Source organism: Cydia fagiglandana, chromosome 5, assembly GCF_963556715.1.
Source record: "Cydia fagiglandana chromosome 5, ilCydFagi1.1, whole genome shotgun sequence".
In the NCBI taxonomy this organism is placed as follows: Eukaryota; Metazoa; Arthropoda; class Insecta; order Lepidoptera; family Tortricidae; genus Cydia; species Cydia fagiglandana.
The window spans coordinates 12,952,543-12,973,026 of record NC_085936.1 but is presented as its reverse complement, the minus strand read 5'-3'; the positions used below and the strand labels follow the sequence as shown (position 1 = coordinate 12,973,026).

The window sequence follows — 20,484 nt, the reverse complement described above, 5'->3', positions numbered from 1 at the left end:
ATGAGCTTTAAAGAAGAAATAAAACAAGAAACTCAAACTCTATTCAATGAAAATAACCTTAGGAAAGCAGAAATTAATAAAGTACAAAATGAGCTCTTAGGCCTACAACAAGCGAACCAAGCACTAAAGAAAGACGTTCAACATTTGCAGCATAAAATAAATGAAGCAGCGGACCATAATACTATTTTGTCAACGAACGTCCTAAATGAAAAATATGATGCACTCAAAATAGAAATAAACAACCTCACTAGTACCGTGGAGGAGACGACTGATGAATATCAAACACTACACCTGGAGTTTGAGGACCATAATAAGCGCATCTTAGCGGCGGAATCGGAAGTATCAATAATAAAACAAGATTTAGCAACAGCAGTTGGTCGGTTTACATCCTCGGTAAAATCAAACCCGCCGCACAGTGTAAACTGCTTAAGTGAAACGATATCCCAGACCAATAAGCAATCCGATTTGTCTAACTCTTTTTTGTCAACCATACCGCACGATATTCAACCGGAGCTCCCCGCACAACCTATGATGCCATCGAGGCAGACGGCGTCTGATACACACACGCCCACAAGAATGCCAAGGTTATCTACGTGCACAAAGGAGGATGGGGTAATCGGGGAAAATGCAATCAATAACCGTGGCACCTCGCCGCGACGGACAACTAAACCGCGGTTTCGCCGAACTGTCATAAGAGCGACCGGCGAAGATGACTCCGATTTAAAGGTGACGGAACCACGTAAATATATCCATGCTTGGAATTTTCACGGAGACACTACAGAGGATAATATTATATCGTATATGAAGAAAAAAATGCATAGCGATAACTATACCGGCCGCGTAGCCAAGATGTCAATCGCTTACGCTCCGTAGCGATCGAAACGCAACTGTCACTGTCGCGCTAATATGGAAGAGTGATAGAGAGACATAATGCTTTTCGTTGTCGAAGCGATAGCGATTGTAACCTTGGCTAGGCCGGCTGTTAAGAAACCCAGCCCAGTACACAGTCGACATACCTGTTTCATAATAGGCGTCTCAGCGCGAGAATTTGAGTTCTTCATGTCACCAGCAGTCTGGCCGCGGAACACGGCTTTGCAGGAATGGTATACAAATGTTAAAAAGCGAAACCAGGGAAAAACGTTTTTTCGTACCAATAACCAAATCCAAGCATAGAACTAAAAAATATAGCCTATTCTATCAAAATGTTCGAGGGTTGAAAGGTAAAGTGACCTCTGTAAAAAATGAACTTCATTCGTTCAACGCTGACGTAATTGCACTGACAGAGACACGTCTTGACGACTCTGTTTTCGATTCCGAACTCTTTCCAAGCAACTGGCAAGTGCTGCGCGGAGATCGACGGGGACGCGGCGGCGGTGGCGTACTATTGGCTGCGCGTGCACCGCTAGTCCTCCGCCGGTTAGAGTGTGGAGCCAATAAAGAGGATGAAATAGTCTGTGCTCATATTACAGCTGGTTCAACGCGCTTCATCTGCTGTGTGGTGTATCTACCCCCACGTATTTCGGACTCCAGGTATCACTCTATATTTCAATGCATCGAAAAAATTGTTAATTCATACTCTTCACCAATAATTATACTAGGTGACTTTAATTTATATTCGACAAATGCTTCTATACGCAAAGATTATGAAATGTTTGTATCTGCATGTAATTTATCCCAAGAGAATTATATTGTTAATGGCAATCAGCGTATACTTGATCTGGTACTTGCAACCCCGGCAGTCGCTTCAATCTCGGTATCAGAGAGCATGAGTGGCCTAGTGTCCGAAGAGCTGCATCACAGGCCCCTTGATATATCTATACAAATAAGGTCACTCTTCGCTACTCAAATAAAGCATACTTCGGAAACCAATAATACCGAAGCAGTGAGAAATTTTCGTAAAGCCAACTATCCACTTCTATATTCACTACTATCACAGGTAGACTGGTCAAGGCTATATCTTATAGATAAGTTAGATGAGGCAGTAGATTTTCTATACAATAAGATAAATGATATAATTGAGATAGCAGTTCCGCTTAAGAGAAAATATACAAGTGCCACAAAGTACCCCAAATGGTTTTCGGCTGATTTAATTTATTACATCAACTTGAAAAATAGTTACCATAAGTTATACAAAATGACTAGAAATCAACAATATTATGCATTTTTCTATTATTATAGAAAACTTGTTAAAACAATGTCTGAGGAAGCTATGAGTAATTATCGAGATATTATACAATCAAACATCACACGCGACCCGAGTTCCTTTTGGTCGTACGTAAAAATGAATCGCGAGGGTCACGAGCCAGCTGTATTCGGCGACTTGTCCCCGCGACAAGTGGCGGACTCATTTGCTAAGTTTTTTCAGAGCGTCTTCCTCGATAAGCCGCCTCCCCTAGACGCTAAAGAAGCGATGGAGTCCTCTAACAAAGCTACCGTGGGCTCAACCCATGTGCATATTGAGCATATCCATTTAAGTGAAGTCCGCACGGTTTTGAAGAAACTCGCGTCTAAATTCACTCAGGGACCAGACGGTGTCCCGCAGGTTGTTGTCAAGGATTGCCACGAGATCTTTGCAGCACCCCTTCATTATATCTTCAATCTCTCAATCAAACAAGGGCAATACCCTTCCCTTTGGAAAACCTCAAAAGTGATACCCATTCATAAGAGCGGTTCTAAATCCGAAATAAAAAACTATGGACCAGTGGCAGTCTTGTGTGTATTTGGAAAGGTTTTCGAAGCGATAATATATGAAAGGCTATTCAATCAGCTAAAGGGGGAATTTTGTGATGAACAACACGGTTTTTTGCCACAAAGGTCAACCACGTCCAACCTAATGAATATCACTACATTTATAGCAAATAATCTGGAAGTTCACAAGCAGGTCGACGTAGCGTACTTTGATTTTCAAAAGGCGTTTGATCGGGTTGATAACGGAATACTATTGCACAAGCTGGCTCAATGTGGTCTGTCGTTGAAGCTCCTTGATTTCATGGCTGACTACATGTCAAAACGGATGCAATTTGTGCAATATCAAGGATGCAAGTCTAAACATTATCAAGTAACATCTGGCATAGGTCAAGGAAGCAATCTCGGACCTTTATTATTTTTAATATTAATAAATGATCTTCCGGCACAAATATCTCATTCCTTTTGTCTAATCTTTGCCGATGATGTAAAACTGGCTTATCCTGTTGACGACTTGCGGGATACGGCCGTACTTCAGGTTGATATAAATCAAGTACACCAATGGGGCATAAAAAATAGTCTCTCGCTTAACATTCCAAAGTGTTCTATAATCTCATATACACGATCAAAATCTCCATACCATAATGACTATCACATAGCGGGTGAAAAGATAAGGCGAGCTGCCTTAGTGAAAGACTTAGGCACTTGGTTTGATCCACAGATGACATTTCATCACCAGGTTCTTCAAACCTGCAAAGAGGCCCAAAAACGTATGGGTTTTGTTAAGCGGCAGACCAAGCACTTTTCAAATAGACGAACTCTGAATCTGTTGTACTATTCATATGTTAGAAGCAAACTAGATTGTAACGCCATTGTATGGAATCCTCATGAAGACAAATATGTCCTAACAGTCGAAAAAGTGCAAAAATCCTTCGCGAGATACTTGTTTAAGAAAATGTATTTTTACTATCCGTATCTGTATCCAACCCCGTACGTATTGGGTATGGTGGGATACCAGACACTCGAAGCTCGAAGAAATGTAGCCTTGGTACGGTTCTTGCTTCGTTTACTACGAGGCCAGACAAAGAACAGCTACCTCTTAGCGCAGGTATCTTTCAACGTTCCACCTGTTTCAAGGCACAATCTCCGTCCTCGTAAACTACCCTTACTCAACCTCCCAAACACCAGTAAGTCGAATTCGCACTCCCCTCTCTACCGAGCTCTAAAGCTTATTAACGCCATATTGACCCAAGACGATTCATTGGACTTATTTTCGACTCCTGAACCGAGATTCTTAGCCACAGCCGGGCGCTACCTCGAGGCTATAGTCGCCCCGAGCACCATTAGTACTGACTAGATAATAATATTATTTAAGTTTTTGACTTACTGTTTGTTTTAGTTAATAATTTATTATAGTTATGTATAATTCAATTTCATGCTTATATTCCTATGTGTCATGTTTAGTGTATACTGTAAGTGACATTATAATAAATAAAAAATAAAAATAAAAAATATGTACGGTCGATGGCCCAACTTAAGTACCAACGTCGCCATACTAATTGTACAGAAAAATGGATTCTTATGTTAGGGAACCGACTGGGTACATGAGAATACGGCCATGTTATGGCAAGTGACATAAGTTACCAAATAACCGGTCTATTGGAGTAGCAAACCACATTGCAGATAAGCTGATAAAGGCCAAACGTTATGGGAGAGCCCTAAACACAATGAAAAATTAAACGAGGCAGGTATTAAACCTACTCAAGGCTGCTGGCAAAAGTTTGATGAAAGTTGTAACTACGAGTATACTGATTGAGGACAAGGGCGTAGAATTTGGGAATTAAGAATGGCTTACGACTTTATTAAAATTGAAATCAGGATATTGTTAACATTAGCATGACATTGGCTAAATAAAACACAAGATTTGTGCAGCTAAGCATTACCTACATACTTATATCATAGTTTAGTTGCTAACTATACTAGCGCATCTAAACACCTTGTCTAGTATAAAACCAAAAGAAACAAACGGCGGATTTACGCAATGCCCAAGAACAATGGAATTGCAATACTAACACAATTAGCCGCCTGTCCTTAATAATCATTACAATTACTTTATTGTATTTCCATAATTATCAATTAAACCTACATATTAATTGCTGGTAGCTAAGCTAGGTAGTTAGTTTGTTATTTATATAGTTATTTCGAAGACGCCAAAAAAACAGGAAGTTTCTGACAAACCCTATATTCAACTACAATTGTTATTGTTACGAACCTCGACCCAAGATGTACAAGAAACGGAACGCCTAAAGAGTCTTTTGTGTTGTGAATTAAGTAGTCATAATTCAAAACATCACGCATCATAAAATCAACACGCTACGCTATACGTACAGAAACTATAAGCTGCACTAACTCTTTAAAATCACAATAATATATAAGTTACCTACATTGAGTTGATATAATTGTTGGAGAAGGGGGAGGCCTATGTTCAGCAGTGGACGTCTTATGGCTGAGATGATGATGATGAATTGTTGGAGTGCCCTGGTGCCGACCTGTTAAATCATCATGTATAATTTTACGTCCTAGACGTCCTTTATATATTTAATTATTACTACTTTAAACTAATGTATAACCGATCAGTTTGTGCGAGTTTCGCATACCTTCTAGGAAATATAATACAGGTAGCTTTTCCGCATCGCCGACGCTAGCGATCTATTGTCCGACATTATTATCAACGGTGTCACTCCCCAGTCAGTTGGTCATTCCTCTCTTGTTTACGAACGAATGACAAACTCCGGTGCCTTCAGCCTAGTTTCAACCCCTAACTGGGATAGGAATAAATCAAAATCACCTGGCGATATCCACTCGCGACTGTCGCTACGCATTAAGGCGACGCCGCGTCCTGTATTTTTGACAGTGTTACCCTTGTCAAAGTCTCGATTATCAGTAAAGGGGATTTTGTGAACAGTAAAAAAGGTCACGACTCGAACGGGTCACGTTCTTTCAGATAATGGAAGGGACGTAGTTCCCGTTTCCACATAGATTTGTGCTAATAAAGAATGGTTGCCGTTACCGTTAGGCTAAAGGCAGTTGGCGTTATGATAGTCTAGTTTACTTTCCTCTCATTAAAATAAAAACCTATTTGAGTGACGGAATGAAATGGATGGTTGACGATTTTTGCATTATCGAGTTCGAAACTTTAGAAAGATGTTACCTATTATTGGTAGCGAGAGCGGCAAGCAGCATTTATATGGCAAATTGAGACCGAGAAATACGGACGTCTTAATTAAATGTTTTACATAATGTTTAACAAATCTTTCCTCAAAATATCTCACAAATTACCGTTAAAATGAGACTCATTTACACGCGTCCTATGTAATAAGATTTGTAGAAAGCACGAGGAAGTTGACGGAACTATTTTTTTATTTTTAATTAACATCACCACTCTGATAAGAACTATTTTGCAAACGAACTAGAATATATTGAAATGTAGTCCGTGTTGCCATTGCCAGTTCCGACATAGCCTTCCCACTCAATCCCGTCACCAATGCAGATTTGCGCCAATAACGAAATACCGTTACCTAGTCTAGCCCACTTCCCATTGCGAACTGCAGAGGGAATGTAGTGCTAAAAGTCTAGAGATAGCTCGCTGACAGATGGAAGCGTAGCCCAAAAAGGATGCAAATAGATTTCAAAGTGGGCATTTCCTCCCCGCTGCTCGTTAACGTATTGCTAGTGACCCTTTCAACGTTAACTCTGGAAATAAAACGACGTATGAGTGTAGAAGAATGAGTGTGCATAGTTTCTTTCCGTTTGAAACGTAGCGTAGTCTTAGTTCCTGGTTCGCATTTGTCGATTGTATCTAAGAGGATGTAGGTGCCTTTTTGCAGATATCTGCGAATCTTTGACCGAGCGACTCGGGAGGTAAACGAGAGGATTACTGTTCCACGGTTTAATCTATTCTACGTTTCTGGACCGTTTGCTTGTTCTTACCAGCATTCACGTTTCGTATGTAGCTAGGTTTTACTTTTATGGTGATTCATATAAAAATCCTAAATATAAAATTAGCAAACTTAACACGTGCAGTTCAATTTGATTTGTAATTTGTGTCCATCTATTGGCATGAACTGACATGAACCCAATATTTTGGCCTGGTTTTGAAGAACTTTATGAATCCACAAGTTACCTACTCACCACCGTCGACTAAAACGTAGTGGTATAATTCTCTTTGGACTGCAATAGCTGGCATTGGGAAATTATAACGTAAAACGAAATTAAACTTACCGATCGCTACCACCCATTTAGACTGACCATTATAACACAGACTACACATGGTTATAGGTATTTACGAATCAAAGGATCCCAGGATACGAGCAGAAAACTGTATGAATAAGTATTAGCAAAACTGGGCTAGGATAACGGTACAAAAGAGCGGATAATGCCAAGTCATAGACAGATAAATGATGTGTAATCTTCAACGCATACCTACAGCCACAGCTAATTAAAAACGTCGTATGTTCATTATATACAATAGCATACTCTCATACCGACCCGGCGAGCAATAAGTGGGGTAATACTGGTTCCTAGTATGATTCAGAATTTTCGTAACTGGTTTTTGCGCCGTATACTCGAACGTCGCCGCACTGGGAGATGAAAGTAGACCAAAACGGAGTGTTTACGTTTATGTCACTTTATTAACCTGCCTAGTATCTTTGCCAAATACCGAAGACCAAATTTTTTAAATTGAGGAAAGCTGGTTTGGCTTGGTTAACAGCATAATAGAGCATTGGAGATTGAAAACAATGGATGAGTCTAAATTCTTGATTATTCTATCCTTAAGGTGGTTAAAAAGGGGATAGAAGTTTTTATAATATCTTCTTCTTTATTAAGGGGCTTTATTACACTTGTAACACGGTTTAATGTCCAATAATTTCAATAGTGTTAGTTAGTGACTTTTGCTTGTCACCTGGCGATATTTATGGTCGAATTTTATTTAACTACTGAGATGAAAACTGATATCACTGTTTTTGAAAATTAATTCCCTAAGTTGGTGAAAAAAGTGTGAATCGGGAACGATTATTTTTGTTAAAAGTGAAATAGTGAGTTGTAAAGTGAAATCAAATGACACAGAAATAGAAAACAAAAAAGGTGATTTCAGCGTTTTTAGAAGTGTATTCCCTAAGTGAGTTAAAATGGGTTGAAAGTATCGGGAGCGAACGTTTATAATAAATAGTGCACTTGAAAAACCTCTATATATTGCGGGATTATATCAACAACAATTTTTTTAGTTAGAGGCTTCAGACTTCGTATTTTGTGTTTGTATAATTATTGACAAATGATTAAACAGTCCCTACCGCTATCTTTTCTTGCATAATGTTCTATGCTCATGTAGAAAAATATAACCAACATACAAATCCACATGTCCGAAGTCGCGGGCAACAGCTAGTCTATGATAATTATATATGTCTTTTAGTTTGCTAAAAGGCTCCACTTTACCGAGTTATGGGCAGTATTACTTTTTTTTAGTAGTTACTGTATAGGAGCATTTAATGTTAGCAATTGGTGTGCTTGGCAGTGGGAGGGCAGATAAATAAGATGTCTAACTACCAGTGGCGGCACGTCCACAAAAGCTGATTCCCACCAGCTGGCCAGGTTTTGGATGTTTGAGCAGAGTTGTAAAGGAAATATGTAATCCAAATTAGCCCCGGCTTGCTTATGGATATGTTTGACGCGCCGCCACTGCTGGCTACTGTCAGTGAGACTGTTTTTTTAAGGAGAGTGTTTGAAATTTCGGAACTATCCCTTTCATGGAACCCTATAAATTATATTGTTTTGGATTTCTGTAATCAAATCAACTTGCTCAAGTACCTATTTAATAATCATGTTCCCATTATTATTTTCCTGCTAAAAATTGAAGATAACAGAAAAATATTAACAGGAAGTTATTAAGAATTCAGGCTAACAGTTTACTGAGATTGAGATTGTTAATTGTGATAGGAAAAGTAACAATATCATAGATTTACGATGACTAAACCAAACAAACACTTATTATAAGAACTTAACTCTACTCTAGCCGGTAATACATATATTCCATATTCAAATCTCCTTCATTTTCGTACTATACTATGTACAGTACTATGATATCTGAGGTCATAAGCCATTTTTTGATAATACACATACACAATTTCCATAATAAAATGTAGTTAAATATGAGCAGTTTATTGTTGAATAGAATTGAATCACTGTTTGTGCATATTAGCATGAATAAAAGTAAGATTGATTTGCAGTTACTGCGGTGTACAAACACTTTGTTGATAACAGTTTGCCTTGCATCTCGGACATCTGTGATCACTATCAAGCAGTCAGATCTGTATAGACCTTGAACCATGAATGATACTAGATCCTAACCAATGCCAAGATCAAGTCTCAAAGGTTTGGTCAAACAAAGGTGTACAGCTAATGTGTGTAAAAATAATATTGTGATTATACTTCTATAGAACTTTAAATCAATTGTATTCAAATCAAGACAGTTAATAATTTACATTTAAGTTTTATATAAATAAAGCTAATCAGGACTAAATCTTATGTATTGTAATCACTATTATCCTTATTTATTTAGTAGAAAAAAAATCAGACAGAGAAAGCAGGACTGTACATTTATGATCGTGATAATTCAGTACAACATACTCATTCATCATCATCTTCATCAGAACATTATTATTTCTTTAAGATATTTCTAAATTTTGTAGCAAAGGTTGAAGGGCCTTAGGGCATAAATGAAAGAGAGTAGGGAATATAATTACAAGAAGAATGGTGTAGCTATGTTTATATTATTGTCAACGATCGCGACGAGACAAAAGCAGACTTACCACTTTCAATGTAAGGCAGGGCCAGGAGCACAAACACTGTGTATCCAATTTCACTAATCATTGTCACTTCTTCAAACACACCACGGGCACTAACTCATTGCACATTAAAATAATACAGCTGATTTTCAAACTCCACAAAACCTTTGTCTGTTTTTCGTCTTGACGCATGCGCCAGCAAAGAATATTTTTTTATTTACATTACAATAATATAAATTCTGTACAATTTATACAAGAAACTAAACTGTTGTCACCTAAATATTTTACAGAACGGTCCTAAAAGCGAGTGGAAACATAGATTGTTTCCGTTTCTGTAAACGGACCAGCCCAAAACCACCAACATTTAACAGTTATACCACTTATAGCACAACAAGTTATACATTTCACGTTTTTATTTTCATTGTTCCATTTTAAAACTACCACTTTTTTAACCTAAGACTATGCCCTACAATATAATACATTATAAAAGTTAACAATAAAATTCCAATCCCAGCGCTTGACTGCAGAATTGATTGATTACACACTGATTTTTTTTTTCATACTGTCAAGTCCGATGACGAATGAATGAACGGTGACATAAAAGTGAGCGAATGAATGGATCATGGTCATAGATCATAGACATTCGTACTGTTATGTTGGTATCCATGTTCTCAAATTGTTTAAAAGCTCTAACACACTACCGCACCCACCGTGACCTTGGTGTAGTGCGGTAGTGTGTTAGAGCTATAAATATCAGTCCACACGGAACAATTTTTCGCATAATATGATTAAATTGTCTCAATATGGTAAGCGAAATGGAAAGTGACGCAACGCAATAACAAACTCCACAATAGTACATTTCGATGCTAGTGCGGAAGGTATGTCATTACTTCACGAGTACCGAGATATCTTGCCACGAGCCGCAGGCGAGTGGCAAGACTCGGGACGAGTGAAGAATGACATTTCCGCACGTGTATCGAACGACGTTTTTTAATACAGTTGCGAAAAAATAAGAAAAACATTGTTAATCGTACACTAAACAAAAGTGGTAACAGTGACAGCTCGGTTAGACGTCGTCTTTAAGTATATTATATCTATGGGCGTTTGGCAGCTATTCCGTTCCATTCAGTCAACTTATTAAGAACGGAATTTTCAATATTGAATATTAAAAAATAAACGTGTTATAATGATGAAGAGGTAAGTAATTAAATCATAGATATAAGAATATATACAGATGCCTTCCAAGCGAGCTGTCAGTGGGACCACTTTTTGTTTAGTGTACGATTAACAAAGCGACCCACTTTGCTGTAGCCATGTCGATAAAGTCATATCGATAAACTACCGACATTTCTTGCAATTTTAATTTTACTTCAAAGGTTTAACTATACCTAAAATGAACAAAAACGCTTTTTTTCTTTATTGTGGTTATAATATCACAATTTTGTAGTCACGCCCCAGGAGAGAACCAAGGGAAAGTTCAGATATTTAATTAAAATACATAAATACCTATTAAAATAGGTGGTCCGCAATAATTGAATTATTTTATTACATTATAATATATTCATTATCCATTAGCATTTCAATTATGTTTATGTTTAACGAAGATATTGAAGCTTCAATTAATCGCTATTTCGTTCCGCTGTGTAGCGTTTATCGATATATGACATGATTAAAATCGACTTTTCACATCCCTAAAAGAGCACACATATACGTTTTTACGCACACATGTACAACCTGGGTCGCCTAAAAAGGGGCCACTTGGATTTGAAGTCCATCTTGTCAACAGTATAGTTGTCCTTGTTTGACAAATGGCATTTTAAAAGAGCGAGGAGAGAGAAATGATACTAGTTGCTGCGCCGTCAAATAGAACAATAAAGGTAGGGGCCTTGAATTAACCTCTAGCGGCCCACCATACAAGGAAAATTGGCAATCGAATTTGAATCTACCGTATTAGAAAATAGAGTTGAATTTGTTTTGTTTTAAAATCTAACTAAACAAAATAAAAGCAACTCTATTCCATTTCATTAAGATTTAAATTTCATTGGAGGTAATTTGTACTAGTATTAGGACATTGAACCCCAAGAGGTTAAATATGAAATATGTAATATTTTTCGTATTCTTACATTAACGGTAGGTTTTTATGCTGATTACGACGTTTCAAGGAAACTAATATTAACCCTCATCAATAAGTAGTCGTGAATTGGAACAAGTATAAATTTAAAAAAAATGGAAAAGTAAAAAGCACTAGTTCGAGATAACCAACTTTCCGCACGCTAAACAGCTACGTAAAGTAGCACTTTTTGAGCAACTGTATTAAAATAGTACATTTCGATGCTAGTGCGGAAGGTATGTCATTACTTCACGAGTACCGAGATATCTTGCCACGAGCCGCAGGCGAGTGGCAAGACTCGGGACGAGTGAAGAATGACATTTCCGCACGTGTATCGAACGACGTTTTTTAATACAGTTGCGAAAAAATAAGAAAAACATTGTTAATCGTACACTAAACAAAAGTGGTAACAGTGACAGCTCGGTTAGACGTCGTCTTTAAGTATATTATATCTATGGGCGTTTGGCAGCTATTCCGTTCCATTCAGTCAACTTATTAAGAACGGAATTTTCAATATTGAATATTAAAAAATAAACGTGTTATAATGATGAAGAGGTAAGTAATTAAATCATAGATATAAGAATATATACAGATGCCTTCCAAGCGAGCTGTCAGTGGGACCACTTTTTGTTTAGTGTACGATTAACAAAGCGACCCACTTTGCTGTAGCCATGTCGATAAAGTCATATCGATAAACTACCGACATTTCTTGCAATTTTAATTTTACTTCAAAGGTTTAACTATACCTAAAATGAACAAAAACGCTTTTTTTCTTTATTGTGGTTATAATATCACAATTTTGTAGTCACGCCCCAGGAGAGAACCAAGGGAAAGTTCAGATATTTAATTAAAATACATAAATACCTATTAAAATAGGTGGTCCGCAATAATTGAATTATTTTATTACATTATAATATATTCATTATCCATTAGCATTTCAATTATGTTTATGTTTAACGAAGATATTGAAGCTTCAATTAATCGCTATTTCGTTCCGCTGTGTAGCGTTTATCGATATATGACATGATTAAAATCGACTTTTCACATCCCTAAAAGAGCACACATATACGTTTTTACGCACACATGTACAACCTGGGTCGCCTAAAAAGGGGCCACTTGGATTTGAAGTCCATCTTGTCAACAGTATAGTTGTCCTTGTTTGACAAATGGCATTTTAAAAGAGCGAGGAGAGAGAAATGATACTAGTTGCTGCGCCGTCAAATAGAACAATAAAGGTAGGGGCCTTGAATTAACCTCTAGCGGCCCACCATACAAGGAAAATTGGCAATCGAATTTGAATCTACCGTATTAGAAAATAGAGTTGAATTTGTTTTGTTTTAAAATCTAACTAAACAAAATAAAAGCAACTCTATTCCATTTCATTAAGATTTAAATTTCATTGGAGGTAATTTGTACTAGTATTAGGACATTGAACCCCAAGAGGTTAAATATGAAATATGTAATATTTTTCGTATTCTTACATTAACGGTAGGTTTTTATGCTGATTACGACGTTTCAAGGAAACTAATATTAACCCTCATCAATAAGTAGTCGTGAATTGGAACAAGTATAAATTTAAAAAAAATGGAAAAGTAAAAAGCACTAGTTCGAGATAACCAACTTTCCGCACGCTAAACAGCTACGTAAAGTAGCACTTTTTGAGCAACTGTATTAAAAAGAAAGTTTTGGCTTTAAGACGAGACCGCATATTTCCTTTGAGAGCTTGTTACTAACTTAGGTTAACTAGGGGGATTCCGCAATACGTCAGACAAAGACATAGATATGTTCGGCCGTTTCTCGCGTATTGCGGCGTCCCATTTGTCAGTTTATGAGTAGAGTTATAGTGGGTCAAACAAGTTAGTCAGTAGAAAAGGTGCGAAATTAAAATTTTCTTTGGACCCTTTCGCGTCTACATTTTTAAATTTGCCGCTCTTTTCTACTGACGGAAATGGCTTGACAGAGAATATAATGGCAACATCGTGGAATAATAAAAAGTGAAAGGTTGGAAGAAAATTACACCTATGGTTTGCATTTCCGTCCGAAATTTTGCTGTTTCACACTGCGCGCGTATTTATAAATCAATTGTATCTTCAAGCAACATAAACGATTTACAAATTGTTGCATAAAATCAAAATAGACTGGCCTTTACTTTTTATTATTCGAACATACTAAAATGAATAAAACGTGTTTAGGTAAACACGATTCTATTGAGTCAATCTATAACGAATATTAAATGTTGAAGTTATCAGTGATTAACACAGCGAGATACGAATTGTTGCTTTGTGCTATTTATGGAGCTAAAACCGGTCCAAAAAGATACAACTTGCATATTTTTAACAGACCTCAAGATTTCAAAAGGAGTAGGTTCTCAATACAGTTGCAAGGGATGTTTACAATAACAATTTAATTTAACTGCTTAGAGCGGTTGACACTTTTTTAAGAACTTTGTTAATCGTTTCAGGTAGGGCAGGTTCCAGTGCAGTCAGTTATGTTGTTTTTGTAAACATCCCTTCAGTTGTATGTTGTTCTTTTCAAAGTTTGGTGATCTAATATCTTCTATATTTACATTACGTTAGTAAATTAATCAAAGTTGTATAGATATTAATGGAATCAAAGAGCATATAATTATAATAACTATGTGATGGAATGAATATGATATGATGTAAGGATGTCAAATTAGGAAATTCAATAATTAAGTTTACCTTTAGTGTCTTAGTATTTTAATATATTATTTTTGAGCAGTAATAGGCTTGATTATAACTTACATATTTTTTGGATTATTAATAAAAAGCATGTAGATTTATTATTTTATCGCATGCTTTAGCTGATGGCTAGTAAGATAAGATATACAATAGCTATAAAGGTTAAATAATCATGTATAATTGTATAAATTACTATCCTTAATAAACGATTGGTAAACTTGAAGGCACTGACTGAAGGATTTGATCTCGATCTATTTATACTCCTTTATTCTGTCAGGAGGAAACACTCCCTTTTCTGTAATAATTCCCGTAATAAGGTTAGCTGGTGTGAGGTCGAAGGAGGGGTTCCAACACTTGATACCTGCAAATAAACAAATAAGCTGGCTATAATATGTTGTACGTAATAATAATAAATACCTAATTTTTTATAATGTGTTTATATGTATTTTTTATTGTTTTGTAAGTGTTTTTATATTTTACTTTTATATTCATATTATAAAAACCTAGCCTGAGAAAAATGATGAATAAAAATAAATACCTAAACTCGAAACAATATTTACGACTAGCAAAAACACCCAATAACCACTACCCCGCCCAGCCCCTGTAGCACGGTTGCGTTTTTATCGCTTGTCACAATACCTGTCACGTTCTAACAGTGTAAGTGCGAAAGGGACGCGCATAGTGATAGGCGATAAAAATGGAACCGTGCTGCGCCCGCAGACATCAAAACTTGCCTAGACGAATGCAATTATGATGTCAAAATAGAATGAAATATGATTTCTTTTATATGCCTATGGGCGGCTAACAGAACTGTTTTCGTTTATCTGAGCCTTTTTTTATTTCTAGATGAGGATTAAGGCTCCGTCACACAGGCGCGTTTTGCGGGTGGCGCGTGAGCAAGGCGCGCCGCTTTTACATATGAAACGCTCACGCCCCGCCCGGAAAACGCGCCTATGTGACGGAACCTTTCGAATGTGTGTCACAAGAAGTCGGCAACACCCAACGAGATAAAGATGATGAATAGTTGCAGCTAAGGCAGATGGATATTAAGATGAGAAGTATTTGCAAAGTTTTAAAAAACTATGTAGTCTTAACCTTTTGGACGCCAATGACCGATATATCCGCACCGCAGGTCCAACACCAAAGACGGATTAATCGGTCACAGACCACAGAGCAACATAGACCTACGTGCATATGCATAAAGTTAAATTTCAGTTTTGACACTTCGGTGACCTGGCGTCCGAGTGACAGCTTTTGTGTTTGACACGGCGTCGAAAAGGTTAAGAGAAGTATTTCCAAAGACTTTGTGGAAGAGTATATTTTATTTAAAAAACGTAGTAACCTGGCGCGGCAATCCGATGTTCTCCAATGTGCGTCATTTCCCTGTCCGGACGCTCCTCGATCTTGATCCGCTCGCCGGACGCCAGAGACAGGTCCACGGAGGTAAACGGCGCCGCCACGTAGAACGGAACGTCGTGATGTTTCGCCAGGATCGCTATTTGGTAGGTGCCGATTTTGTTCACGGTGTCCCCGTTTGCAGCAACCTAAAAAAAAACAAATAATGTAATGTTGATAAAATTGATCAGCTTAGTGGATTGTGTGAACGGGATCTTCTCATGTACAGTCGACGTCAAAGATGTTTACACTTTGTGCCCTATTACAAAGGAGTAAAGTGCAAAAGTGTAAACATATTTTTGACGTCGACTGTACTAGTTCGTAGGCCGCTAGCTGAGCGCCTTGGTTGTACCTTGTACTTGTACGGCCAAATCTAAGTGTTTTATAAATTGGTGTTTATAAAATCCATCCCAGCAGAGAAAAAAAATTACATACATTGCTCTACTTGTGTTACACAGTGTAGGAAATATGGTAGCACCATTTATATATTACGCAAAATAGGCACAATGGTTGTCGATTTGCGGAAAATGCCCAGGATAACTAACTATGGTAGCACATTGAAAATCCTATTAGGATCAAAAGAGCTCGTGATACTAAGTAGAAATAACATATAAATCACAGAAAATTGCATATCAAGTAGTGTAATTGTTTTAACAAATGCTCAGTTTAAAGTGTAGGTACAGGCAGGGGTGCGAAACTCCTCCGGACAAACTCGACTCCGCTCAGATCAGCATTGCTCCGAGGAATTATTAGGGTTGACACAATTCGACGTCCCTTTGCGTGCACTACCACCGATAAGATACTTAAATTTTGACAACCCTAAATAGCTGAAAGTGATAATGCAATTTTTTATGCCACGAATAAACTATTTCTATTTCTGTTTTCTATTCGACCCTGAACTGCTGTCAAACTTCGGTTTTGTAGCTTCCTATCCTTTCTGTACAGTAGTACTATTATTTATTCTGTGGTACAGGTACATACCCTATCAGCCCCAACAACGACGGCATTGATTTTCCTGGAGCGCATCAGCGCGGCCACCATGCTGTCCACGATGAGCGTGGACGGGATCTTCTCGTGGACCAACTCGTAGGCCGTGAGCCGGGCGCCTTGGTTGTACGGGCGGGTTTCAGTGCAGTACACGCGCTCTGAAATTTATATTTGATTTGATTAACTTATTGAAGAAAATTGATAAAAAAGACCTGAGAAACTTTCGAGAAGTATAAATATGTACCTATTTAAAAAACGTTTTATTTTAACGTATAAGTATTCTAATTTCTTTGTCCTTGTGTATTGCGTCTCAGATTTTGCTTAATGAGAGAGTGAGACGCACTGACATTGGACAAAGAATTTGGACAGGTGGAATACTACCCTTAGCGACGTTATAGACGTAACACACCGCGACCTGGCTGTATGTTACGGCTTTTAAAGTCCGTATCCGTAGTATTTAAGGTCCATGAATTTTCCGGCCTCTGTAGTAAATATGGAAGTACTCATAGTAATGAGAAATATTAGAACAAATTAAATTATATTCAGAAAATATTTTAATTTGTTTTTATTTCAAGTAGAAACAGCTTCGAGCAACACCGGCTTCCGACACGTCGGACGGAGAGAAACAGTACTATATAAATTATAAACTGAAATAAATTTATGTCATTTTACTAAGAAAAAGTGACCCAGGCCTCCGGTGCCCCAGGCTAGAGGACTTGGTCACTTTTTCTTAGTATATGACATTTATTTCAGTTTATAAATATGTACTTGTAATGTATTGTAGATTATAATAATAGAATTTCAAAAACGTACAACAATCAGTCTAACGATACACACACACACAGACACACACACACACACACGCACACACACACACACACACACACACAAACGTAGTGCTAGTGTAGTACCTAAGCAAATCCGTAATATTTTCTTTTGTATCTGTTAGGGAGACCTGTTATTGGCTTCATGATTGTATCCTAGTTATAAGTTTATATTGTTTGTTACCGCTGTTGGTCTTCTAATAAAATAAAATAACCCACCTAATCTTTTGGACTGATGAAGCGACCGTATGACGCCCAGCGCCGTGCCGTACCCCGCCGTGGCCAGCGAGCCCGTATTGCAATGCGTGAGCACTCGCACGGAACCCTCGCCTTCGATATTCTTCAAAATAGCCTCGGAGCCGTATTTGCCTATGGCTTTGTTGTCCTCTATGTCTTTGCTAAGCATACCTTCTATGCTGCTGATGAATCTGTAAATAAAAGCAAGAAACTATAGTTAGACCAAGATAACTCTGCATTGAGTTTGAGAGCCCAGACTGTGCAAGTGTTATTTATACACCATAAATTCTATTTCTGGCATATAAATAACATTTGCAGTCTGTGCTGTCAAAAAGGTTGCAGAGTTATCCTGGTCTAACTCTAAGCATATTATAATATAACCTAAGTGTTGTTTGCTATGTTTACTAAACATTTTCTTTTGAACATTACAGAAAAAATATTAGTTTGTGTAAGATAAAAAGTCACCTCTATAATAAACCAATGTAAGTTGACTTTTCTGAGAGAAAAAATTCACATACAGACAATGTTACTTGTTTTTGCATAAATTCCTATCTTATCAATAATTCACTCAACTACATGTTTAGATACATTAAATAAAATCATATAAGAAATTTTATAAATATTTAATTTGTATACCAACTTCTCTTTAAATTCCTCAGGCGAAACATCCTCATTGGCACTCAGAGTATTGGCTAAATTTATAAGCTCATCGGCTGCCAGTTTAATATTAACAGCTGTTGGTCGTGCAGACACCAGGTAGTTCAGTTTACCTTCAATCTGCAAGTGGAAATGGTGCCAACTTCAAATCTGTACACGGCGGGAAGTTGGTAACTTTCGGGAAAAAAAATAGAAGAAATTTGAACCTTATGTAATTTTACTTTAAGTTCAAATTTCTTCGGTACAATATCTCGAGTTATCAACTTCTTCCCGCTGTGTACGGTAATATTAATTACGATCTCCGGTACACATGGCAATTTGTCAAATGTAACTGAAAGTGGAGTCCTGTTAATGCTGATGTATAAATAGTATGTCAATATATTTGAACCAGATATAAATGGAGCTATGAATGTACATATAATCAAAATCTTACATAAGTCAACAATGTAACAATTGCCTTCTACAAAATACTGACTATATATATATTAGAGTCCATCAAAGATCAACGTATATCAGGGGTCCGTTTCTCATAAGCTTGTAACTTGTAATACAAGTTGAAGTCCCTTTCTAACAAAAACCTGTTAAAAAGTGACATCCGCTTGTATTACAAGTTACAAGCTTTTGAGAAACGGGCCCCAGAAGTTGTATTATATTAAAGTAAAAAAAGTGACATGTCTACACCTCGGCTAGTCTGTGGCCATGAGTAAGCCCATTCATAATAAAAAATAAACAAAAAAAAAGTGAGCACACAACAGGGACTTGGTAAAGATTTATGACTTGGGACTTGGATGATAAATGACTTTCTAACATATAAATTTAATTACCTCTTGTCGCATTATCTTTTTGTCCAAACTGTTGTCTTTTAACAATTCAACTGCTAGTGATAGACAGCCAACTATTGCTATAGCAGGTGCACCACGCACCTGTAAATGAAAATATATTAATTCAACCAGTTCCACATAGCATTGCTGCGCTAGTAAATTCAGGCACATGCTCAATTTGTGAAAACCAATATGATACCTAGAAAATTCATTCATTTTCTCTTCTTAAAATTTGAAAGATTACATAGTGGCATTTACAAGTGCAACAATGATAAATCTGTTTTAATTCCTTTCATTTAGGAGCAAATAAAACATAGCATCTGTGTTATAAATATGTAGTTTAGTGATTCAATATGTGTAGACTATATAAGAACATATTTACTTTGTTAATGTAGGTAAATCACATCAACAAAGTTTTTAATGCTGCTTTATGATTTTAATATATTACATAATATTAGTATTTCAAATGTGTTTAATATTTTAGCCAAATTACCTGCATTTTATTAATAACCCGCCATCCATCTTCCACACCTTGTACTTTTATATATCTCGTCTGCAGGGGCAGTAGCAGTTGGTCCAATATTTCCAGCTTTCCCCTTTCATATTTAACTGATTCCAAACTCATTTTATGAAAAAAATAATATCTGAAACGAAGTACAAAATACTATTATCCTAATACACTATAAGAACGATGATTCTCGTGACAATTAAGGCACACGGCTGATAAGAGATTCATCTCGCACAAATTATGATAAGGGTGAAGAAGATAACCTTTTTCAAGATTTCGAATTGTAAAGAATAAATTATACTAACTCGTTAAAATACTTGGCAAGACTAGGGCCTAAAATATGTGTATACAACCATTTATTCTATTTATTTGGTTTATAAATGTGCACAGGACTTGAGTTTAAATTGTAAAAAATAAACAAAAATTACAATTTTCAACTACTTGCCAAGTGACAGTGACAGGCACAGTGGCAGTGGCAGGTTGACGCATATCAATTGCAAACACGTTTCGCGCCTCTAGTAGTAGTTTTTTTTAATAGGATAGGTATAGGATAAATGAAACCGGAAACGTTTTCCTTTTTTTGGTTCATATAGTCAGACCTTTAAAAGTCTGCAGCGATTTTGATAGCCCACGCAGTACAAGTGTCATTTTAAACGTCAAACTTCTATGAAATTATGACGTATACATAACACTTACACTGCGTGGGCTATCAAAAT

General features: G+C 37.0%; 3 protein-coding genes across 5 annotated transcripts in view; 1 reads left to right on the top strand and 2 right to left on the bottom strand.

The window, feature by feature from the left end:
* The window catches only part of LOC134664567 (disintegrin and metalloproteinase domain-containing protein 10), a 91,638-nt gene extending 81,553 nt beyond the window's left edge, over positions 1 to 10,085 (bottom strand). The window contains exon 1 of the mRNA XM_063521281.1: positions 9,552 to 10,085. Coding sequence (XP_063377351.1) covers positions 9,552 to 9,612 — 61 coding nt within the window. The 5' untranslated portion in view covers positions 9,613 to 10,085. The remainder of the gene's footprint in view (positions 1 to 9,551) is intronic.
* LOC134664543 (juvenile hormone esterase-like) overlaps positions 1 to 15,620 on the top strand; it is a 178,842-nt gene extending 163,222 nt beyond the window's left edge. Inside the window, exon 5 of the mRNA XM_063521246.1 lies at positions 15,472 to 15,620. The gene's annotated coding sequence lies outside the window, so the exon portion shown is untranslated. The remainder of the gene's footprint in view (positions 1 to 15,471) is intronic.
* LOC134664554 (methylthioribose-1-phosphate isomerase) lies at positions 14,341 to 20,258 on the bottom strand. 3 transcript variants are annotated; one of them, XM_063521261.1, is made up of 8 exons: positions 20,197 to 20,258; positions 19,754 to 19,904; positions 19,264 to 19,362; positions 18,423 to 18,559; positions 17,765 to 17,973; positions 16,716 to 16,879; positions 15,682 to 15,883; positions 14,341 to 14,700 (listed from the first exon to the last, which is right to left on the bottom strand). In XM_063521261.1, exons 2-8 carry the CDS (start codon positions 19,883 to 19,885, stop codon positions 14,591 to 14,593), a joined length of 1,053 nt encoding a protein of 350 aa, XP_063377331.1. In that variant the 5' UTR covers positions 19,886 to 19,904; positions 20,197 to 20,258; the 3' UTR covers positions 14,341 to 14,590. The 3 variants fall into 3 exon arrangements, with proteins under 3 accessions (XP_063377331.1, XP_063377332.1, XP_063377333.1); XM_063521262.1 differs by having other exon boundaries at positions 20,074 to 20,213; XM_063521263.1 differs by having other exon boundaries at positions 20,070 to 20,198.
* Positions 20,259 to 20,484: the final 226 nt, after the last annotated feature.

Coding starts and splice junctions, on each gene's coding strand:
- LOC134664554 (XM_063521261.1), bottom strand. CDS start 19,885: ATGAGTTTGGAATCAGTTAAATATGAAAGGGGAAAGCTGGAAATATTG. Junction 19,363..19,753: donor GGGTTATTAATAAAATGCAG/GTAATTTGGCTA, acceptor TTTCATTTACAG/GTGCGTGGTGCACCTGCTAT. Junction 15,884..16,715: donor TCGTTGTTGGGGCTGATAGG/GTATGTACCTGT, acceptor GTTTTTTTTTAG/GTTGCTGCAAACGGGGACAC.